At 38.1% G+C, this 22,067-nt stretch overlaps 2 protein-coding genes across 7 annotated transcripts in view; one reads left to right on the plus strand and one right to left on the minus strand.

Annotated features, from left to right (window-relative positions):
• supt3h (SPT3 homolog, SAGA and STAGA complex component) overlaps positions 1-22,067 on the minus strand; it is a 426,895-nt gene that overhangs the window by 369,907 nt on the left and 34,921 nt on the right. For all 6 annotated transcript variants that reach the window (XM_072251458.1, XM_072251463.1, XM_072251459.1 and 3 more), the window contains one exon: positions 21,470-21,579. In XM_072251458.1, the coding sequence (XP_072107559.1) occupies positions 21,470-21,579 (110 nt within the window). The remainder of the gene's footprint in view (positions 1-21,469; positions 21,580-22,067) is intronic.
• The window catches only part of runx2a (RUNX family transcription factor 2a), a 238,631-nt gene that overhangs the window by 30,522 nt on the left and 186,042 nt on the right, over positions 1-22,067 (plus strand). The gene's annotated exons all lie outside the window — the stretch shown is intronic.

The following is a 22,067-nucleotide window of genomic DNA, read 5'->3' on the forward strand; positions in this document are numbered from 1 at the left end:
GCAGCTGTTTGTTACACAAGGGAAACGGAAAAAGACCGGGATTATATATTTCATGCATTTAACCAAGCTGTTGTCTCCAGGGACACTTGAGACCATTAGACCTCTTTGTTGTTTTGAGCAGCAGCTTTAATGATTGGTTCTTATTTTGGTCAGGTCCTTTAAAGAAACTAAGCTTTTGTTTGAGGAAGAATTAAGAGATGATTCACTAATCACAGATGCTTCAGCTTTACCAAATTGTTTAAATCATATTACTTAGAAGAGCAAAAACTAAATGTAATAAAAAGTATTCTGGACAAAAAATGCACTGAACAATAATGCACTTCTCTGGGATTCTTCTCAGAATTCAGTGGCATTGAATGAATGTTCAGCAATAAGCTCTTAAAATGCTTTCTGAAAATATAATGGAAAATAATAAATAATAAAAGTTAATGCCATTAATACTATTTTCAATAACAATCCATCAATTATTTTGAAAATCTATAATGACAAACCATTTCCTATACTTCTCTCTGGTCACTCCAGAATCAAGCTATGGTGTAAGTGGCTAAAGAACTTGGGAAAAATGTGTCCTACAGTATGATTTGAAAAAAAAAACAGTATACAGACAGAATTAATAATAAGAAAGCCAATAAGATGCTATCATTTATTTCTGAGGAACTGAATACAATGCCTGGAATATTATGTTCAGTATGGGTCTCCCTGTATAAGAAACAAGTTTAATGTCTTGAAAGTAATTCAGAAAAGGGTTTTGAACCAATACCTAGAATGGACCAGTAATATCATGAGATTTCTAGGTCATGTTGGACAGACTGGACATATATTTGATCTAGTTTAGAAGAGCAAGAGGTGATTTCATTGAAACGTAACAGTGTCAATGGCTTTGACAATCTGGATGTATAAAACATTCATGGGAGAATGCAGAACTATGACAAGGAGTCATAGATTTTAGGGGGATTTAAAGAAGGCCATTTTCTCCCAAAAAGTGCTGAGTAGCTGGAAGGAGTGCTGGAAACAGATTGTCTAACAGCATATAAGTGCTTAGATGAGCAGTTAAATAGCCTGGCATTGAAGCCTGCAGGCCAAGTGTTGACAGACAGGATTCGCATGGATGGGTGTCCACTGATGGGCATGGGTGTAGCAGGCTGGCTGGCCTGCATTCATGCCGTACAACACTATAGCTCTGTAACAACCATATGAATGAGGCAAAATTTCCCTCCCTCCCCCCCCACCCCCACCCTCAGGTGGTAGTGGTGTTGGGGATGGTAGCTGCCATGATTGTTTGGAAGTCTTTCTATTATTGGGCAGTGGAAGCAAAATCTTTGAATATTTTAAAGTCAGGGAAATATAGATTTTGATGAGCAACTTACCTGATACAAATACCTTTGTAAAAGTGGTATTTATTTATTCATCGAGAGGATGAGTGTGTCACTGGCATGACCAACATTTACATGCATGACTGAAATTCCAAGAGGTTGCAAGTGATATTCCCAATTGAAAAGAGAGATTTCTTTTGATGGTGTTATGCTGCCACCATGCCAAGTAGAATAAATGCATATAGATACAGTTGTGCAAAAATAAATACCTACTAGGCAACAGTAAAATTGTATTCCACCGTAAGCAATTACCTTATTAGTGTATTCAACCAACTGAATCTGAGTGTCAGTATGATCAGAGCTTAGATGAATCAGCTAAATACGTACAGTGGTATAAAGAGCAGTTAGAAGCTTGGTATCCTATAGCAAGTGAGTCATTCCTCAAACGCTTTCAAACTTTTGAAAGATACAAGCTAGGAGTGAGATAAGAAACATTTACTGGCTTGAATGAAGGAAGCCTTAAACCCTCAAGAAACTAAACACCATCCAGGTTATAATATCCATCCAACACTTTAGACATTCACTCACTCCAACACTAATACATCCCAGTTCAGAGCATTTCATCTAGTTACATTACTACAAATGGTAAGCTCCCCAATTCTTGACTTCTGCAACCTTGAAGGAAAGGACAGCAAAGGCATGGAAACATCACAACTTCTAATCTACCCTCCAAGTCATACCACATCCTACTCCATTAACATGTCAAAATCATGAATGTTAGCTTCACCAAAAGCACTGCAGCAAGTCAAAGTGGCGGCTCCCCACTTTCTTAGGGAGGGAGCTATTCTCTGCAAATTCATAATCAGTGAATTTACAAATGAATGAAAAAAAATCCTACAAAGCAACCTATTATAATTTTAGCCCTACCAAATTCAGTCTAAGTTTGGCCTGGAATATCATTCCAGCTTCCTGAATCCAGCCACCTTATCTGGCCATGTTGCAAACAGTAATTGAACGTCGATGGTTTGATACTTTCCACCAGTTAATAGCAGGAAATAATGGCATTTACAAGACTGTGTGTCAGGCAATTAGTCGGCCAACATAGTTGAGTTGACAGAAGAGTTAAATGGGAGCCTTTCATGCAGGCAACCTACAGCCAAAACTCTGAGACTACATAGTCTCTACCACAGTTAAACACAACTGTCATCAACCATGCCATTTTGTGAGGCAAATCAAAAAGGATTTGCTGCCTAATTTTGAAAAATGTTATTAAATGAAAATGTATCTTTCCACTGACACATTAAGTACTGTTCTATCAGGAAGCACTCTTTGTTCACCACATTTTCTCTTTATGCTGCATCAGAATTATGAGAACAACTCCAGTTAAGGACAATCAAACACTTTATGGTGCCTTAATATATTGCCTGATGTTCTATAATTGTTCAAAGTGTCCAATTTTTGGCCTGTTTGTTTAAAAATATCTCACAGACAGCATGTTCTTCCATCACTTGCACATTAGTGTCCTTCACCTCCCACTTCAAGTTCTCTAATTTTGTCTTTCTTTCCCCTCATCCCATACTTAAGGAAATGACTCAGACTGTGGTGAGATTTCCTCATCAGCAAACTTGCATCTAATGCTTCAGCCCAGTAACTCCTCTGCATGAACATAGCTGCTGAATTGGAATTAGAGTTACAATCATGAACATCAGAGCCAAGATTAAATTTGTCCTCCTTCAACCACAGTTATGATACAACTGACAAAAACAGTTACTTTGGTAAACTTTGTGACTAATGAAAAAATATAAAGGGGATCTTTCATATCTGTATGGCTCAGTACCAAATTATGCACCTGACTTATCTGGCATTAGCAGATCTCATTGTTTTCACTTTAAGTAATTTGTTTTTCTCTAATGCATTTACTGCACATCACTCTGTCACAAAATCCTTAAACAAAGGAGATTAAAAACCCAGAATGAGAGTGAATATTTTATCACAGGCAGTTGTGAAGACCAGGTTGTTGAGTGTACTTAAAGAGGAGATTGATAGGTTCTTGATTGGCCATGGCCTCAAAGGTTATGGGGAGAAGGCCAGAGAGTATGGCTGAGCAGGGGAAAAAAAAAGATCAGCCATGATCAAATGGCCTAATTCTGCACCTACGTCTTATGGTCTAACGTACTGATGTGGTGAAGTGATCTGTATGGGTGACATGCAAAGCCAAGTTTTTCACTGCACAAACAAGAGTAAATCTGCAGATGCTGGAAATCCAAGCAAAACACACAAAATGCTGAAGGAATTGAGTAGGCCAGGCAGCATCCATGGAAAAGAGTACAGTTGAGACGTCCAGGCCTGAAACGTTGACTGTGCTCTTTTTCACTGCACCTTGGTACATAAACCAATTACCAACTGCATACTGCAACTGAAGTCTAGTCATAGTCATACTTTATTGATCCCGGGGTAAATTTGGTTTTCGTTACAGTTGCACCATAAATAATAAATAATAATAGAACCATAAATAGTTAAATAGTAATATGTAAATTATGCCAGTAAATTATGAAATAAGTCCAGGACCAGCCTATTGACTCAGGGTGTCTGACCCTCCAAGGGAGGAGTTGTAAAGTTTGATGGCCACAGGCAGGAATGACTTCCTATGACGCTCTGTGCTGCATCTCGGAGGAATGAGTCTCTGGCTGAATGTACTCCTGTGCCCATCCAGTACATTATGTAGTGGATGGGAAACATTGACCAAGATGGCATGCAACTTAGACAGCATCCTCTTTTCAGACACCACTGTGAGAGAGTTCAGTTCCATCCCCACAACATCACTGGCCTTACGAATGAGTTTGTTGATTCTGTTGGTGTCTGCTACCCTCAGACTGCTGCCCCAGCACACAACAGCAAACATGATAGCACTGGCCACCACAGACTCATAGAACATCCTCAGCATCGTCCGGCAGATGTTAAAGGACCTCAGTCTCCTCAGGAAATAGAGACGGCTCTGACCCTTCCTGTAGACAGCCTCAGTGTTCTTTGACCAGTCCAGTTCATTGTCAATTCATATCCCAGGTATCTGTAATCCTCCACCATGTCCACACTGACCCCCTGGATGGAAACAGGAGTCACCAGTACCTTAGCTCTCCTCAGGTCTACCATCAGCTCCTTAAGTCTTTTTCACATTAAGCTGCAGATAATTCTGCTCACACCATGTGACAAAGTTTCCTACAGTAGCCCTGTACTCAGCCTCATCTCCCTTGCTAATGCATCCAACTATGGCAGAGTCATCCGAAAACTTCTGAAGATGACAAGACCCTGTGCAGTAGTTAAAGTCCGAGGTGTAAATGGTGAAGAGAAAGGGAGACAAGACAGTCCCCTGTGGAGCCCCAGTGCTGCTGATCACTCTGTCGGACACACAGTGTTGCAAGCACACGTATTGTGGTCTGCCAGTCAGGTAATCAAGAATCCATGATACCAGGGAAGCATCCGCCTGCATCGCTGTCAGCTTCTCCCCCAGCAGAGCAGGGCGGATGGTGTTGAACGCACTGGAGAAGTCAAAAAACATGACCCTTACAGTGCTCGCTGGCTTGTCCAGGTGGGCATAGACACGGTTCAGCAGGTAGACGATGGCATCCTCAACTCCTAGTCTGGACTGGTAGGTGAACTGGAGGGGATCTAAGTGTGGCCTGACCATAGGCCGGAGCAGCTGCAGAACGAGTCTCTCCAGGATCTTCATGATGTTCAGTGAAACCCAGGCCTTGTTCTTCTCTGCATCACCATTCAGATAATTATGTCTTTGTTTTTTTTTTAGAATCAAAGTAGTTAATATTACATTTACTTCTATTATACCACTTCTGCTGTTCATCTGCCACTCACACAACCTATCCCAATAACACCCTACATCCATATTACCTGGTCTAGTGTTTGGAAGTTATATTTATATATACTGTGAATAGCTTGGGCCCAAGAACTAATTCCCTAATGGGGTCTCAAGTACTGAATCTGAATTCACCCCAAGAGTCACTGCCTGCCACCCAGAAAAACACCCAATTATTCCTGTTCCCTGTTTCTATCCATGCCAGCGCTGATGCAGGGTGAAACCAAATTAAGAATCACACTGTGGAACAGAAATCAACCCATCTCTGACATAGGATTTCATGCTTGAAAACACAAATTCTATTTCTCTTTCCACAAATGTTGTCTGACTTGTGTTTTTACACTTTCCTGTTTTCATTTCCTGACTTATTTTTAAGCCAGACAAGAATGAATAATTGCAGTTCATCAATACCACAGACTTTAATTATTTTTATATCTCATCCATTCCTCAATAGATTGACAGAATAGAGGCAAAGTTCCCTATCTATCATAGCCAACTATTATGTTCATTGGTTCCTTCATACAAATTCAGCACCATAGTTTCTGAATCATACTTCTTTCCATCATAATGGAAGAATTGCATCATGTCTTGGACACTCTTTGCAGGAGTGACCATGTTTTCCTTGTTGTCAGCAAAATTGTTAATTACTCCTTTCCCCAGCACAATACTCAATCTTAGATAGCCTATATTCTAGTTCTCCAGTTAGTTCCTCAATGTACTGATCTAAATAAAAATAAATAAACACTCCATCAATTTATCAACCACACTATGATCACTAATTTGGTTTGACCACTATAGATGCAAGTTTTAGCTTCTCATCACAATCTTAACTTTTCACTCTATTTAACATACACACTGGAATGCAACTAGCCAACTTCATACACTTCTTCAGAATGTCATTTGGGTTTTTAACTCAGATGAGAAATGGGTGGTAATATTTGCTTCCTCCTCCTTCCACATTTGTTGAGATAGGTTTATCAAAGAAACAATCAACATATGATAAGTAAATTTAGTGAGGTGCCAATAGAGAAGTACTAGGATACTTTTTGACTAATGAATAATTCCACCTGGAGTGGGAAAAAAATGGTTTGAATTCAATGGTCTGAATGAAAGCTACAAGAAATTTACTCTATTAAATAAGCAGTTCAAACATAGATCAATGGCAAGGGGTCATAAACCCCAACAGAAAAATTTATACTTTCAACTAACTGTGAAAGACCATCTTTTCACACGTGCAAATGGAAAATGTTATGACTGGCTCCAATCAATTATATATTTTGTTTCTCTCTCTCACTCAACATTTAGTAAATGGAAACTTTATTCTCAAAGTGATGCTCAATTAAACACTTAAATTAGTTTCTTGCTCAACAGTCTGTAGCAATAGCAGTAATTTAAAATGAACATCACAAAACTGGTGTTATTTATAGTTCTATCATTCTGCTTTTTAGTAAATATGAATAAATGAGAAAAAGGAATAAATGCTGCAATAAGGAACAGAAAGAGAACTGTTGTTCTAAATTACAAAAACAATTTGAAGTTCCGTAAATTTGGAGAAACAAAAGACAAACTTTAGTCACATGTAAAAAAAAGTCACAAAATTGAAATGTTTCATTGCAGTAAACTTATTTTTCAAAGATGGAATCTAAAATAGTAATATGTAAAGAACAATATGGTTAATTAAATGTTAAACTGTCATATATTCAGAGAATGAAGTTGCCATTCTATGACTCAATGGCTACAGAGCTACAAGTCAGAAATTGAATATATGTCCCAATTTAATCTGGTTTATATGGCATATGTTACTTCAAATGCCTGAAAGCAAGTTTTGAAAGCACATCACAATTGTACTTTAGTGTCAAATACCTTCATTTCAATTAAATAATGCAACCATTGTTCAGAGGAATTACTAATATAATAACAGAGTATAATTGCTCATAGACAATTGCAAAGACATTAAACAACTAAATTACAGAATTAGTTCAAAATTACAATTAAAATAGAGGCATTTAAAAAACAAGATCTGTGTCATTCATAATGAATATTTGAATACCTATAACTGCTTCTAAATTTAACCATGGTCACAAAGAATAGTGCTTTACATTTAAACATAAAAACACTCCATTAAATTTTTAAAGGATACCTTTAAAATGAAATGAAATTTTAATAAGATTCCTTTGCACCTCACTGTTAATTAATTCATTTTAATTGATCACAATAATGCTAAACCACAACATTACGGTTACTAATGCAAGTTGAAATTTTACACCAACTCCATATTTAATAAAAAAATACAATCAAGTACATCTTCAATACAATATTTTGTTTCAGTTATCATTTGATAGCAGCTTCAGTTTACTTTAGTTCTCAAACTGATATTATCTTAAATGGTAAGACAACTTGTGCATTACATTTTGTTCGAGCATAACATCCAAAAATAGCAGCTTTGGTGATTCACTGGAAGACTAGGATGTAACAACAAATGAATCTTTTTAAAGATAAATGTATCATTATTGCAATTGTACAAGAATACGACAAGAATTTCTTATTCTAAACAACTCCACTCATTCTTCTAGGCAATCAAATAACAGTACCCAACAATTTATGCTTCCTTAAGCGCCAATACATTAGATTACATTGTCCAAATACTTGACCTCATTTCTTGCATGCCCCCATTAATATACCTTCCCATCATTCCATATGCAGCCAGAACACAATCTTCTCCAGCCTTTCCAGGAAGACAGCTCCCCCTATGCCCTTCATATATTCATTTTATGTAAATATACCATGCAAATTTCTGTGGCAGACATGTACAGCAGTTCAAGTCTAATACTAGTCATCTCCCATGTCTTCTATTTTCAACATGTCAACCATTGCCACCTCTCAAGTATTCACCATCAGAACCCTACAGAAGTTCCTCTATTGCAGAGGTTTGCAACTTTTTTTAAACATTGGACCCCTACCATTAACCAAGGGGTCCATGGAACCCAAACTGGGAAACGCTGCCCTATCAGATCTTTTCTCTGCATGAATCAATTATCAATTAACCACAATTTAACTTGAAATCCTGTACCATCAGTGATTACTTAAGTTTCCATCAAATTTACCATCACTTTTAATGCTAACCCACATCCATAATCTCTGTAACCTATGATCTGCATTATAAAAACACTTCTCAAGTCACCTTTTAACAGCATTACTCTCTTTTTTTACATGGATGCTGGAGCTAAACAAAAAACTTGACACCACTTTGTGCACAAGAAGTTCCTGCCACAATAATTTTCTTTAAGATTTGGTGATGCTCACTGAGGGATAACGGTCAGGGAACCAGAGGCAATCTCCCGATCTTTCTTCTGAAGAACGGCAAAACCAAAACTTACATCCAGCTGGGATGATACATGAGGCCTTGGTTTAATCTTCTCAGAAAGACAGCATCTCTGACAACATAATCATCGGTCATTGCATATGAATGTCAGCCTATATTCCAGTGCTCACATTTCTGGAGAGAGACTTGAACCCATTTTTGGTTACACACAAACAAGAAGATTCCAAAATGATTCCAAATAGATGACATCTTTCCAAACTGCTATTTGCTGAGTTTCTAATATTTCTGACAACTTTCTCTGGCAATGTATATGACGTTACTTCTATTAAATTTCTTGAAGACCAAATTAACTCTCATTCACAGGATCCATCTTAGATTGGAACTGTGCTTCTTACTCAACACTCTGACTTGAACCAACCTAAATTTGATTGCACATTCCAATAAGTATTCACAAGCTTAATATTACAACAGCATTATTTAAATCTTTCAAGAATTAAAGGTGTGTATCTAGTCGACAAAATCTAAACACTGCAGAAATAGTAATTGGTAGGCCAGTTTGCCATTTAGAAAAACAGTTAAATCCCTTGTTTCCATGCAACTGGAAAGAAACAGTAAGTCTGGAGAAATTTTGAGCATTGGGAAAGCACCCACTTATTGGGGTTAGCACTAAATTCTAGGTTCAGTAGTTTAAAGGAATTTAACCATCTATTTTAGATAGCCTGCCATTCACTGGTAATTTCTAGTATGAATTATTGTGAAGTAGATTGAAACTTGCAAATTCATATGACAAATGACTTTATTAATGCATCCTTCATTTAAGAAATACCAAACAATAAGACTAAAATAGTGACAGGGAACATAGGATCGATGTATTGGAGAGCACAGTGATGCTAAAACTGAAGGAATATCTAATACATGCAAAATTTGCAACAGGACAGTGTGAAAATAGGCATAGACTTTCATCACAAATCTTTCAGAATACTTTCTCATTTACTTATTTTCACGAACATGAGAAAATCTTCAGAGGTTAGAAATTCAAAGCAACACACACACACACACACACACACACAATGCTGGAGGAACTCAGCAGGCCAGATAGCATCAATGGAAAAGATTCAGGCCAAGACTCCTCACCCCCACCACACCAGGTTTCCTCTTGTCCTCAGCTACTACCCCACCAACCTACCACCTTGTACTTCTTTCTCTCCTCCCCCCACTTTCTTATGCTGACTACTCCTCTTTCTTTCCAGTCCTGGTGAAGGGTCTCGACCCGATACATTGACTGTTTACTCTTTTCTATAGATGCTGCAAGACCTGCTAAGTTCCTCTAGAATTTTGTTGTGTGCTCCTTCTTTTCACTCATGTTTCTAACAAGTGAAGATCCTCAACATTTCACTTTTAACCTGGGAAATAATACTTTCTCCCATATCCAACTCACACTAACACACTCAGACTTTAAACTCTTACCTCTTTTCCACAGTTTTTTGTAACTAACTCTGTTTGTCACTCTTTTCACATCTCTATTACTTATCTCCTCTCATTGCATCCTCACAATCCAGCCACAGGCATGCCCAGAAATCTGATGTTTAATCTTTGGTAAAGCTGCTACCAAAAGAGTTTCGCAATTTCTTTAACGGTTCAGGTTTCCCTTTCACCTTTTCTCCCCTTTCTGACTGGCTTGCTGGTAAGGTATTGTTTGATATCAACTCATGCAACAAGTCCATAAACTATTTTGCTGGAGTAGATGGCAGAGAGAGTACAACCAAAGCTGTACTCAACCAAACATTTGAAACAAAAAAAAAGGCATATAGAATGAAACACCCAAATTACAGAACAGACAACATAAACTACCAACAGCACAAATGGAAATGCAAACAATTTTAACGATGCAAAAGTATCTTGCATAAAAACAAAAAAGCTCCACCTTATTTGCTTATTTGGCTGCATAATCTGATTGCATTTCAAAATATTTCATTTGGTTAAAAACACTCCATATCATCCTAAAACAGTCTGTTAATTTTTAAGGTATACTTGAGATCTATAATGTCTCCATAAGAATGCTTGCATATGATGGACAGAATGCAATGTATGGTGCAAAGAGTTGCATAATTAACCACTGTTTTAAAAAGTTAATTACTGTTATTACCTTACTGTTGATTCATAATATGCACATGGCTTAAAGGTTAATTGTACTTGAAATAAATATCCAGACTAAAAGAATAATTGGATCAAAGTTTTAAAATCAAAACAATCTTATTTCCATGTAAATTTTTGCAAGGTGTGCAGCATTAAAGTAAATTGCAAATTTCCTCTTAGAGTGTCAGTTCAGTATGATATTGATGACCAACACATGTAATCGCAAGAAGTTTCATTTATTTATTAGCAAGTTAGGTGTTCGGATTGTGTTTTTAAAACAATTATGAAGCTACCAAGCAGCAAAGACCTCCAAAAGCATAAAACAGCCAGTTTCTATAATAAAATTGGTTAAAAATTTGATTAATATACACTCAGTGGACACTTTATGAAGTATGCCTGCACACCTACTCATTAATACAAATATCTAACCAGCCAATCACATGGCAGCAACTCAATGCATAAAAGCACGCAGTCAAGAGATTCAGTTGTCGTTCAGACCAAACATCAGAATGTGATCGAAGTAACTTTGATTCTGCAATGAGTTCACAGTGAATGGTGAGAGAAATAAAAAAAACATCAAATGAGTGGCAGTTCTGTTGGCAAAAACATCTTGTTAATGAGAGAGGTCAATGGAGAATGGCCAGGCTGGTTCAAGCTGACAAGGTGGACAGTAACCATGCGCTCCAACAGTGGTGTATAGAAGTGCATCTCTGAACACGCAACATGTCAAAACTTGAAGTGGCTACAGCAGCAGAAGACGATGAACATACACCTATTAGGCATACAGGGGGTACCTAATGAAGTGGCCACTGAGTGTATAATGCTACAACTGAGGACAGGAAGAAAATTCAGGAAATCAAATAAATGATCGCAATTTGTGAATCCTGAACTCAGAAATTTTCATTAATGTAAAATTCATCATTGATCATACAGTTGCCAGTGTGGGCACGTGGCCAAGTGGTTAAGGCATTTGACTAGCGATCTGAAGGTCGTGAGTTCGAGCCCCAGCCGAGGCAGCGTGTTGTGTCTTTGAGCAAGGCACTTAATCACACATTGCTCTGAGACGACACTGGTGCCAAGCTGTATGGGTCCTAATGCCCTTTCCTTGGACAACATCAGTGTCGTGAACAGGGGAGACTTGCAGCATGGGCAACTGCCGGTCTTCCACACAACTTTGCCCAGGCCTGCACCCTGGACAGTGAAAACTTTCCAGGCGCAGATCCATGATCTCGCAAGACTAACGGCTGCCTTAATACAGTTGCCAAATGTTGGTACAGTAATGTATCTACAGAGAGCATGTGGAATTAAATATTGTTAGCATACCTATGAAAACTGTCTATGCATGCAAACTTGCAGAAGATGAATCTTTAGGGACACAGCATAGGATCACATGAGGTAAAATGTTATCAGAAGCAGGAGACCATTCAGTCCCCAGGCATGCTCTGCTATGTATTAAAATTATGGCTGATTTGATTGCAACCTTAGTCCATATTCCTGTCGAGCAGCTTTTCATTACCTTGCTTATCATGTATTTTTCAAGCTGGCTTGAAAATATCAAAAACTCCGAATCTGTGTCGCATTGAGGAAGAAATCTCTAAAGATTCACAACCATTTGTGAGAAAAAAATTACCTTATCTCTGCCACAAAAAAATATCATTATTGAACAAATCCCTGGTTCAAGACCACCCACAAGAGCCAATATCCTCTCCACACCCACCATGTCAAGACCTTACTGTATATATTTCAATCATTTCTCCTCACTCCTCTAAACTACAGTAGATATAGTCTCATTTATTTTGTCTTTCCTCATAAAACAACCCAGCCATTTCTGGTATTAATCTGGTTATCTTTTCTCAACTTCTTTCAAGGCAAGAGCTCAATATAGTTTGAGATCTCACTGACACCGCACTACAAATGATACAGAACTTCCCCAACTTAATTTTGCAATCAGTAACATTTTGTTAGTTTTCCTAAGGACCTGATTTACCTGCATACCAGCCTTTTGTGAATCAAGAACTAGTGCACTCAGATCCTGTGCACATCAGGCATCTGCAACCTCTCAGCATTTAGATGTAATGCTTCTCTTTCCACTATGTCAGCAAAAAAAAGGGAGAATTTCACAGTTTCCCACATGATACTATATTTTCTACAATTTTAACCCTTCTGCATTTAATTATCTGCAATTAAATGTAAACAATGCTGTAAATATTGTCCATTAGAGTCAATTTAACCTGGTAGATGTATCAGGAATAGAGACTGATTTAGGGCAAAACTTTGATTATTATTAACTGTTGTTAACTTGCAAGTCCCAGGACAAACAAATCATAAATCAAAACTTAAATCAAGGAAAAAGCAGTACAAAAGGTTCAAGAGGAAATTCTTAGGATACTGGCAAGTTTAAAGTAACAAGTGACCACCAAAGATGGGCAAAATTAACAAACAATATACAAAAACATTTATTTCTCATTGTTGATGATTATGTAACCATTTCTGGTCACATACTTTAGCCCAGGGGTTCCCTACTTTTTTAATGCCCATGAGCCTTACCATTAACTGAGGGATCTACGGACCCCAGACTGGGCACCACTGCTTTAGCCAGATACTTAATTCCGGACTAGATTTTGATATAAAAATAATAAAAAGAAATTGTAATGATTTCTTTTCAAGTTAAAGATAATTTTCAAATAAAATTATTTTCAAAGGCACATTTTTGAAATGACAGTTTCTGCAATACTTTACTCCATTTGTTGAGTGAATATTCATGTGGAATCCAAACAAATGTCAATCCATTTCAGACCTAAATATGTCGGCCCCTGGACCAGAGAATTCAGGACACTTGGTATTTACATTTCATATTCATATGTATCCTGATTAGTATTTTAGAACTGAAGACAATTATTAAATGTTGTTACCCCACTGACAAGTACATAGTAAAACATGATTAATTGATATAAATCAATCTGAAAACTTCTAATGTCAAGAAACTTCTGACACTGTATCTGGCTGAGATTCAGAACGGAAGGGGGGAAGAAGAGGTGAGCTGCGCTGATAGATTCGTTAGTTAGAGGAACAGAAAGGAGGTTTTGTGAACGAGAACGAGATTCCCAGATGGTACATTGCCTCTCAGGTGCCAGTGTCCAGGACATCACGGATCGGGTCCTCAGCATTCTTAGGTGGAAGGGTGAGCAGCCAAAGGTCTGGTCCATATAGGTACCAATGACATAGGTAGAAAGAGTGACAAGGTTCTGCAAAGTGAGTTCAGGGAGTTACAGGGAGTTAGGTGCTAAGTTAAAGGACAGGTCCTCCAGGATTGTGATCTCAGGATTGCTACCTGTGCCAAGTGCAAGTGAGGCCAGAAATAGGAAGATCATACAGTTTAACATGTGGTTGGGAATTTAATGTAGAAGAGAGGGAGTCAGATTTTTGGATCATTGGGCTCCCTTCCAGGAAAGATGGTTTGCCCCTGAACTGGAAGAGAACTAATCTCTTAGCAGAAAGGTTTGCTAGTGCTGCAAGGGGAGGCTGGTATCCAAAGATAGTGGAAAGGGTGTGGAGACTGATGCTGTTAAGACCTCAGACAAATTCAGGAATCAGAACATTGAGCACTGTGCAACTAATGTCAGAGCTGTGTATATTTCAATGCAAGAAGGAAAGACAGTTGAGCTCAGAGCATTGATCAACACATGGAATTATGATATTGTAGCCATTAGTGAGATTTGGTAGGACTGTCAGCTCAATATTACAAGGTCCTGTTGTTTTAGACGCGACAGAGCAGGAGGGATGGTGTTACTAGTCAGAGAAAATGTCACAGCAGAGCTTAGTCAGGACAGACTGGAGAGCTCATCTTGTAAGGCTTTATGAGTGGAACTGAGGAATTAGAAAAGTATGATCACATTAATGAGGCTACATTATAGACCACCCAACAGTCTGAGGAATTTAGAGGAACAAATTTGTAGAGATCACAGACCGTTGCAAGAAACAAAAGGTGGTAATAGGAGTAATTTTAATTTTTCGCATATTGACTGGGAATCAGACACTGTAAAAGGACTTGATGCAATAGAGTTTGTCAAATCTGCTCAGGAAAGTTTCCTTAATCAGTAAATAGAAATCCCAACAAGAGAGTGTGCAATACTTGTTCTGCCATTAGGGCAGTGATCCCCAACCATCGGGCCGCGGACCGGTACCGGGCCGCGAGGAAGCAATATGATTTGGCGATGAGTCAGCTGCACTTTTCCTCATTCCCTGTCACGCCCACTGTTGAGCTTGAACGCGCGCAAGGTCATTACCCGCGCGTCATCCATTTCAGCGCGGGAAGGAGATCAACTCCTCGAGCTTGTAAATGACGGCGGGCTGGGAAGTATGTTTGACGTAACATCTCTGCCGGCATTCTGGATCAAAGTCAAGGGTAAATATCCTGAGATAGCCACGAAAGCACTGAAAACGTTGCTTTCATTTCCAACATATCTCTGCAATGAATGCAACAAAAACTAAATTGCGGAATAAACTGGACATAAGGAACCCCCTTCGAGTATCGCTGTCCCCCATCACCCCTCGATGGGACCATCATGTTGCAGGAAAACAAGCCCAGGGCTCCCACTGATTCAGTGATATTGGTATGTTGCAATGATTTTATATGTTCATACAGGGAAAATATGTGCTGTGTGTTTAATATCCAAACGTTACTTAAAATGTTATGATGCTAATGACTTATATAACCATATAACAATTACAGCACGGAAACAGGCAATCTCTCCCCTTCTAGTCCGTGCCAAACGCTACTCTCACCTAGTCCCACCGACCTGCACTCAGCCCACAACCCTCCATTCCTTTCCTGTCTATATACCTATCCAATTTTTCTTTAAATGATAATATCGAACCTGCCTCTACCACTTCTACTGGAATTCATTCAACACTTACTTCAAGCTCCCCGATAATTGACTTATCACTATATTCATGCGAGGAAAGTATGCGTGGTGTGTTTAATATTAAATTCGTTAGATAAACCCTTTTAGAAAGGAAATTGAATGTATTAGCCACTTCTCACCGATATTCGGGCCGTGATTAACACGCCCCCTGCCCCCCCCGACCAGAATCGCCAAAAGCAATTTATAGAAAAAAGCGTACACGCATGTGCACTGGTGCCCGCAAAAAGCTTCATGGTCATTGTAGTCTTTACGGGGTAAACCCAGCGTCTTCGACTGCTACTCTCGTCCGTTGGCAACTCTACCACCACCACCCACCCCCCCGACCCCCCGGTCGGCCGGTCCGCAAGAATATTGTCAATATGAAACCGGTCCGCAGTGCGAAAAAGGTTGGGGCCCCCTGCATTAGGGAACAAGTCAGGGCAGGTGACAAATTTCGTGTAGGGGAATACTTTGCATCTAGTGATAATAATGCCATTAGTTTCAAAGTAAATATGGAAAAAAATAGGTCTGGTCCACAGGTTGGGATTTCAAATTGGAGAAAGGTCAATTCTATTGTATCAGAAAGGATCGAGCAAATGTGGATTGGAACAGGCTGTATTTTGGCAAAAGTGTACCTGGTAATATAGGAGGTCTTCAAAAGTGAAATGTTGAGAGTACAAAGCTTACATGTGCCTGTCAGAAGAAAAGGTAAAGATAACAGGTTGAGGGACAAATGCCATATTGGTAAAGGTATAACAAGAGAATGGAAATAGCAGGTATAGGGAGGCAGGATCAAATGAAGTGCTTATGGAGTATAAGAAATGCAAGAGAACACTTAAGAAATAAATCAGGAGGACTAAAAGAAGGCATGAAGTTGCCCAAGCAGACAAGATGAAGAAGAATCCTAAGGGATTCTACAGATACAGATATGTTAAGAGAAAAAGGGTTAGAAGAGACAAAATTGGAAGATCCTCTGGAAGATCAGAATGGTAATCTATGCATGGAGCCAAAAGAGATGGGGAAGATCTTAAGCGGGATTTTTGCATCTGTATTTACTCAGGTGACAGACACAGAGTCTACAGAAGTGTGGCAAAGCAGCAGCAAGGTCATGGACACTATACAGATTACAGAGGGCAGGCCTGAAACATCAGCTGTACTTTTTTCCAAAGATGCTGCCTGGCCTGCTGAGCTCCTCCAGCATTTTGCGTATGTGTCGTGTTGGAGGAGGTGTTTGCTAGCTGAGATAGATTAGGGTGGATAAATCTCCAGGGCTTGATGACGTGTTCCATTGGATCCTGTGGAATGCAAATGCAGATATTCCGGGGGTGCTTACAGAAATAATTAAACTATCCTTAGTGACTGGCGAGGTACCAGAGGATTTGAATATAGCTAATGTTGTTCCGTTGTTTAAGAAAAGCTGTAAAATTATAAGTCGGTGAGTCTGACACTAGTATTGGGAAAGTTATTGGAAGGTATTCTAAGGGACCGGATATATGAATATTTGCATAGACATGGACTGATTATGGATAGTCAACATGGCTTTGTGCATTGTGTCTAACAAATCTTAAGGGTTTTTCGAGGAAGGTAACAGAAAAGTGGATGACGGCAACGCATCGGCTTTAGCAAGGCTTTTGACAAGGTCCTGCACAGGACAAGGAGATTCAATCATTTGGCACTCAACATGAAGTAGCAAAGTGGATTAGACATTGGCTTTGTGGGAGAAGCCAGCGAGTGGTAGTACATGGTTACTTCTCTGTTTGGAGGCCAGAGACTAGTAGAGTGTCGCAGCAATTATCTGAATGATAATGTGGTTAATCGAATCAACGAATTTACAGATGACATCAAGATTGGGGGTGTAGTGGACAGCGGGAAGAATAACAGAGCTTGCAGCGGGATCTGGACCAAATGGAAAAATGGAATGAAAAATGGCAGATGGAATTTAATCCAGATAAGAGTGAGGTGTTGCACTTCGGTTGGACTACCCAGAGTAGGTCTTACACAGTGAATAGCAGGGCACTTGGGAGTGCCGTAGAACAAAGGGATCTGTGAATGCAGGGCCATAATTCATTGAAAGTGGTGGCACAGGTAGATAGGGTCATAAAGAAAAGTTTTAGCCTTTATAAATCAAAGTACTGAGTACAGGAAATGGGATGTTATTTTGAAGTTGTTTAAGACATTGGTGAGGCTTAAATTGGAGTAGTGTGTGCAATTTTGGTCATCGACCTATAGGAAACGTATGGAGAAAATCTTACAAGGATGTTGCCGGAATTGGTGGACCTGAGTTATAAGATTCAATAGATTAGAACTTTATTCCTTGGAACGTAGAAGATTGAGAGGAGATTTGATAGAGGTAGACAAAATTATGAGAGGTATAGATAGGGTAAATGCAAGCAGGTTTTTTCCACTGAGGTTTGGTGGGCCTACAACAAGAGGTTAAGGGTGAAAGGTGAAAATTTTAAGGGAAACATGAGGTGAAACTTCTTTACTCAGAGGGTCGTGAGAGTGTTGAATGAGCTGACAGTAAAAATGGTACATGCAAGCACATTTAAGAGACATTTGGATAGGTACGTAGATGGGAGGACTATGGTCCGGGTGCAGGTCGGTGGGAGTATGCAGTTTAAATGGTTTGGTATGGACTAGATGGCTGAAGAGCCTGTTTCTATACAGTACTTTTCAATAACTCTGTGACTCTAATTTAAATCTTACCTGGCACTAATACATTAAAAATTTTGAGCGGAACTTTTTAAGCTTAAGGTATGAGTTCCAATTTTGCTCTTCAGTCCGCAAATTTAAGTTGAACAAGCGAAGACTGAGGTTGATCAACCATCCAGCTTGTTCCAATCTTGTACTTCTTTTGCAAATAACTAGTCACTTCAAGGAATGCCATATTAGTACAGAAATATCCTTTGCCACACACTTCCATCTTGTAACAAACAGTAAACCAAAGCAAGATAACAGAGATGTGCTACTTTCTCACATATTATATTACAGCATTACAGTACAACTTCTGCCAACTTGCTGTTGATTGTTTAGAAACCTAGGTGGACTGCGTATCTTACTCATGGGGTGCTGATTCCCCTGGAAATGCAGTTGTATATATTTTTAATGTTTTAAATTTACAAGCTGCATTATTCAATAAGATGCTAACCTGTTGCTGATAATAACTAATATCTGAGCAGAACCCTCTCACAGTAGACTCGCAATGAAGTAACTGTTACTGTTAATGCAAACTAACAGCAACATAACATACAATACATGGGAATAACAATGAAAAGGCCACTTCCAATAAATAAATGGGTCCAGGGTGGATATGATTCGGATAAACACAAAAAGACATTAAAGTTTTAATGTTTCCACTAAGGGACAATTACCTGTATGAATACCAACAGACCAACAGACACCCATGCAAATTTACTGTTTGCCAGGAAGCAATAATTCAGTTATTCAGTTCACACCCATAGAAACTTAGATTTGAATTGTAATGACAAAACATTTTAAACTATAACTATATTATATATATATATATATATAAAAGCTCCAAACATTGTGTGCACCGTGTGTGTGTGTGTGTGTGTGTGTGTGTGTGTATATATATATATATATATATATATATATATATATATATATATATATCTATATATATATATTATATACCGTGCACGCAATGTTTGGCGCAATGTATATATGCAATGTTTGGAGCTCATTCCCATGAAATACAACCAGTTGCAGCACTTCATTTACTCACATTACTGAAACGGTTCTGTGCTGAAGAACCAGTCCAAGCCCAAAAACATCCACACAACGTCCAAGGAAAAAGGCATCAAACTTCCTCCAATGTCCTGCGCTAGCAGGCTAACTATAAGTTATCTGCACATTCTCTGTGAGACCATAGTCTGCATGAGGATTCAGACATCTGTATCTGTCCTTCCAAATTTATTTCTCTGAGCATTTCACCATGTTCTTCTGTTATGTTTGTTGTCCATTTCTTTCCTCCATCTTTCTCCTTCTTTCCCAAAGCTTCTTTGATCCCCTCCCCTCTCTAGAAAAATGGCTACCCATTCTTTTCCCAGAATTCTATTGCCGAATTACAATAAACCTAACCTAATCAACTAACTTTTTATTTTAAACAGCAAAAATGAAATATTTGATTCTATAATGTAATTAAAGAAACACTTTTTATGTATAGATTTGCATTTTGAGAAGGTCTGTGGAAAATACAATGCCCAATAGCATAACTGTATGAATAAAGTAAAGCATGGTCTTAAACCAGGGAATACATATGGAATCTTTAATTTGAGATTAAAAAGAAAATGGCAGTAGTCATTAAAAAAAAGTCCAAGTATTTGCTGGTTTTATCCAAATTTATAACAGTTAACATTTTTACCCCATTGCAAGCACTTTTGTTCCATTTCAACTTTCCATGAGCCTTTTTCTTTCCTGTCATGTATGCGTACAAGTGATCTCAATTAAGGACCTCCATGAAGGCAGGAAAAATCAGGCAGACGTTGTAACCAAATAGAACAGGAAACCATTATTTTTGTTAATGCACTGACAAACCTGTCAGCCCAAATACAGTACTGAGCTGCCAAAACTAACTTTGATCTTTCATTTTTTTTTCTTTACAGACTTTTATTTTGGTGGTTTATCCCTCTATGCCTGTTATAAGCCTCTTTATATGTGTAGTATAATATCGGCCTCACTATTATCGGATGTAAAATCAATCAGGTCCAATTCCACCTTCCAGTGTCTATCACACTGACAAAATGAAATGATAGAACTATTTCTTTGCTCCCCTTTGTCATTGTCAAACAAAATCAAAATTGCAGAAAAACTTTTAAAAGATTATTTACAAACTTCCTTAAAAATAAATCTTCAACTTAGATCATAATTATCATGAACCAAAGTCAGTGATTCATCAGTGCAAAATACAACTGATTTAACAAAACAAGGGAGCAAAAATTACCTTTGCCTTTCACATGTGTAAAATTACAACACTGCAATATCAAAGGGAAAATGTCAATATTGACACTGAGAGTATTCTGTGCCAAAAAGAGAACCTTGGCAAATAAGAGCCATAATACAAAACATAGATTCTGGAGGCAATCTAATGTAACGAAAATGGAAGAAAAAGAAAGTCAAAGTGCTGTGCTTCCATCACCATTCAATTTTTTTTCCCATTTCTTACAAGAGTAACTTTCAGCTATATTTCTGGCAAAAAGGATATTAGTCCCTTCTTTAAACTACTGAAATTCTAGTTAAGGATGAGGTGCTCAATATAGAAATAATTGATTTTTACATTTTTTTATATCCCATTTCAGTCTTCAATTCAAAATATTTATTTTATTGCATTTTACCTCCGTTAAACATTCAAATGCAAACGTAAATTTTCAAATTGCCTATCTTGTTTTTGTTCCTCATACATTCACAAAGAAATCATCAGGTGAAAGATCCCCCACCAGAACTCCTTTATGAAAGATTTCCTCAGTCTGTTATGCTCTATCAGTGAGGCTTATTTAAGGATAACCTGACTCATTGGAAAATATTCTGGTCAATATACTTTCAAATATAAAAATAAAAAACTTTGATGACAAATACATGAAGCTGAAATTTACCATTGCAGTAAATCACTCCAAATTTTGCATCCAGATTTAAAACTCCAGTCTACCATATGCCTCTTTCCTCTAAATGGATAAATATCCAAGTTCATCAAATTATGCAACATGCAAATAATTTACATACATGTTAATTTGTGACCGACAAAAAGAAACAAATATAATTGAATTCAAAAACTAACATTATTTGCTGTACACCAAAACACTAAATTCTACGTGTGGCTGAACATGTCAGCTCATAACAAATAAGTTATACTGAGTTAAACTTAGGTTGAATATCATAATAAATGTTTTGCATGGCTTTGTTTACATACATCATTGTCTGAAGTTCTGCAACAAAGCTGGTCGACTTTCCTGATCCTTTCCCACTGCTTGATGCCACATTTCCTCCAGCTGACATGGGACTGGCTGCATTGCTACTCATCTGAAAAACAAAATGGCAATATATGTATATGCAACTAAGAAGGGCTAACTGTGTACATATTGTTGAAAATGGAAGAATGAGCAAAAAGAATCCTGGCATTGAGTACCTGAGGCTTTGTGTACCTGAGCAAAGAAGTCATGATAAACTTTTATAAAATACCAGCTCAGTGGAGTGTTAAGTCCAGTTCTGGGTATCAGGATTTAAAAGAATGCAAAGTGATTTACCAGAATGAGAAACATGGATGGATTGGAATGTAGGAATCTGAGAAGGGATGAGATATTTAAAATCATTAAGCATCTCAAGACAATGGAGAGAGAAATTGTTGCCATTGGGAAAGGCACAAGACCATAGATCAGGATGTACACAACTATTTAAAAATGAATAGCTGGAGTAACAACTGGTCGTTTTGAGGATGAGACCTAAGAATTAATAATGGAAAGCAAAGAAGAAAGCAGTGGAGTTTGAGCAAACAGAGCAAGGACTGTGCT

The sequence above is a fragment of the Mobula birostris genome, chromosome 2, assembly GCF_030028105.1.
Source record: "Mobula birostris isolate sMobBir1 chromosome 2, sMobBir1.hap1, whole genome shotgun sequence".
NCBI lineage: Eukaryota > Metazoa > Chordata > Chondrichthyes > Myliobatiformes > Myliobatidae > Mobula > Mobula birostris.